Below are 2,500 nucleotides of genomic sequence, written 5' to 3'. Positions count from 1 at the left end.
CTACTTCTCTCTCTCTCTCTCTCTCTCTCTCTCTCTCTCTCTCTCCCTCCCTCTCTCTCTCTACTTCTCTCTCTCTCTACTTCTCTCTCTCTCTCTACTTCTCTCTCTCTCCCTCCCTCTCTCTCTCTCTACTTCTCTCTCTCTCTACACGAACTGGATCATAACCATACGTTCTACGACCAGGGAGGAGGTGAGCGCCAGAGGTCGTCGCGTGGAAGAGATGGAGCGCCAGTACAGGGAGGTCGTACCGCGGGCCGACTTCGAGAGGCAGCAACGACGCCTGGCCAGCCTCACCGCCACGCACCAGCAGCTCGCCCTCGTGCACGACATGCTCAAGGAACAGCACGAAACGCTTCTTAGTCTGTATTGAATGTGATGAAGTTTTAGCCATTATTTCTTAGTCTGTATTGAATGTGAAGTTATAGCCATTACTTCTTAGTCTGCATTAAATGTGAAGTTATAGCTATTATTCCTTCTTAGTCTGTACTGAATGTGATGAAGTTATAGCCATTATATCTTTTTTATCTGTACTGAATGTGATGAAGTTATAGCTATTATGTCTAATTTGTACAGAATGTGATGAAGTTATAGTTATTATTTTTTTATTATTTCATTACGAAAGAGTCGATACGAAAATACCAGTCATTACTGAAGAGGAAACAAAAGCCATGGATAGCTGTAGGTAGAAGTGTGCAGATGCGAGAGAGTCTAACACTTGCGTCTGTAACAGATGTTCACTCGTACTCGGTTACCCACATATAAAGAACTATATTGTGAATACTTTTATTTAATGCACATTTGATATCCACTGGACCATATGCTATTTCTCGAGACGAAGTAGTAATTTATGTATGGGTGGTTCAAGTGCAAGAAGACGCCTCAGAGATATATTCTCTAACCTTCTGGTGTTTCGATGTATAGATTTCCATATGTTTGTTTATGTTAACATCACAGTACTTAAATAACTAAAGGTACTCACCCAGAATCGGTCTGGCCGAGTACTTTAAATCAGCTGATACCAGTACCAATTACCCTATACGTGTTGTCAGAACTAGTTGTTGGCTGACGAACTGGTCTATTTACATTACAATGGCGCTTTCAGTTGGTAACATTAGTATGAGGTCTTGCTCTTAGTATCAGGGAATAGACAGAATTCAGTGGATGAGGCAACGGGGTCTTCTTGCAAAGGGACGTGCTTGTAAATAATGCCTGGGATAACAACGTGCTTGCTAGTATTGCCAAGAACTCGTCGAACAAAAGGATTTAGCTGGATGTGCAGGATCAGAAACTGCTTTGTTCTTCAATCACTCTTAACTAATATTTTCCATCCTGAGCGCGCTGGGTGTCAAGTGTCTTGATTGATCCTATATCGACCTCTGATAAGCCTGTCTCGGTGTCGGTTGTCTCAATACATGACACCTAGAATCGGCTCTTGACACCCAAAGCGCGCTGAGTGTCGATCTTGATTAAAAAATAACAGAATTGGATTGTCCAAGCCGTGCCCTCGCTATCGCATACCCGCATTTACGTATTCATACCAAGTGTGTATCTTAATGGTTCTTATAAATACGCTATAAATATGATTTGATCTATGATGCTTACATGTACTGATACAAGGAACTAAGAGCTTCATTTTCATATTCAACTTCTAATAGTTTCGCTTTATCTGATTAAATAACGACAGCGTAACAAGACGATCAGATTGGATATGAATAAGAATTAAAAGTATGCGAAAAATACAATGAAAAGAGACGAAGAAAAACTCATGTGGGGGGGGGGGTTAGGAAATTAACCTTTTAACAGAGACGACCTAACTTTTTCTTTAAAATCTCACCTTGTTCATTTTTAAATGCAGAAACTATTCACTCGTTCTTCATGTTTTATTCCCCAAGCCTACCCACCGAGGTATATTTAAGTTTACCCTTCAGTCTACGTTTTCGCTGTAGTAATGACGTCAGCAATGCCTTCTAAGGGGCCAACCTTAATCTATTTTACGTCACGTAAACTACAAGCTCTAGAATTTCCGTTTTGTTAGATATTTTCGTATTAAGAATCTTTCGGCGAGAAATTACAATTGATAGAAAGGAGCCGTGATATAAATAAAAAAGTGATTTATAAACATTTTTATGCGTAATTATCAAAGTAAACAATCAAAACGTATAATTCCTGACCAAAATAAAATGTCAACTTTTTTATGGGCTCGTAGTCAGTTCACTCCATTAATTCATAGTACGAAAACGTGAGCGTAATCCCGCCACTGTTCTAATTAACTCTGAAATCCCGTGTGATAATTAGTTATCCTCGACTGCGACTTCTCTTTAGTAAATTTCGTACTTAGTCATCGTTTTCTTCTGGGAATCGGAAGGCACGGAATTCTAACAGCATGAGTGTAGTGTGTATTCCACTGATTTTGTATATATGTAAATGTATTCATCTATCTACAAACACACACACACACACACACAATAACAAACACACACACACAAACATACACACACAC

The 2,500-nt window shown here is 39.6% G+C and overlaps 1 protein-coding gene across 1 annotated transcript in view; it reads left to right on the top strand.

Annotated features, from left to right (window-relative positions):
- Positions 1–2,500, top strand: part of LOC138864167 (translin-associated factor X-interacting protein 1-like) — a 31,066-nt gene that overhangs the window by 18,767 nt on the left and 9,799 nt on the right. The window contains exon 7 of the mRNA XM_070130225.1: positions 184–359. Within this exon, the coding sequence (XP_069986326.1) occupies positions 184–359 (176 nt within the window). The remainder of the gene's footprint in view (positions 1–183; positions 360–2,500) is intronic.

Source organism: Penaeus vannamei, chromosome 15 (genome assembly GCF_042767895.1).
Source record: "Penaeus vannamei isolate JL-2024 chromosome 15, ASM4276789v1, whole genome shotgun sequence".
NCBI lineage: Eukaryota > Metazoa > Arthropoda > Malacostraca > Decapoda > Penaeidae > Penaeus > Penaeus vannamei.
This window is presented reverse-complemented; position numbering and strand designations above follow the sequence as displayed.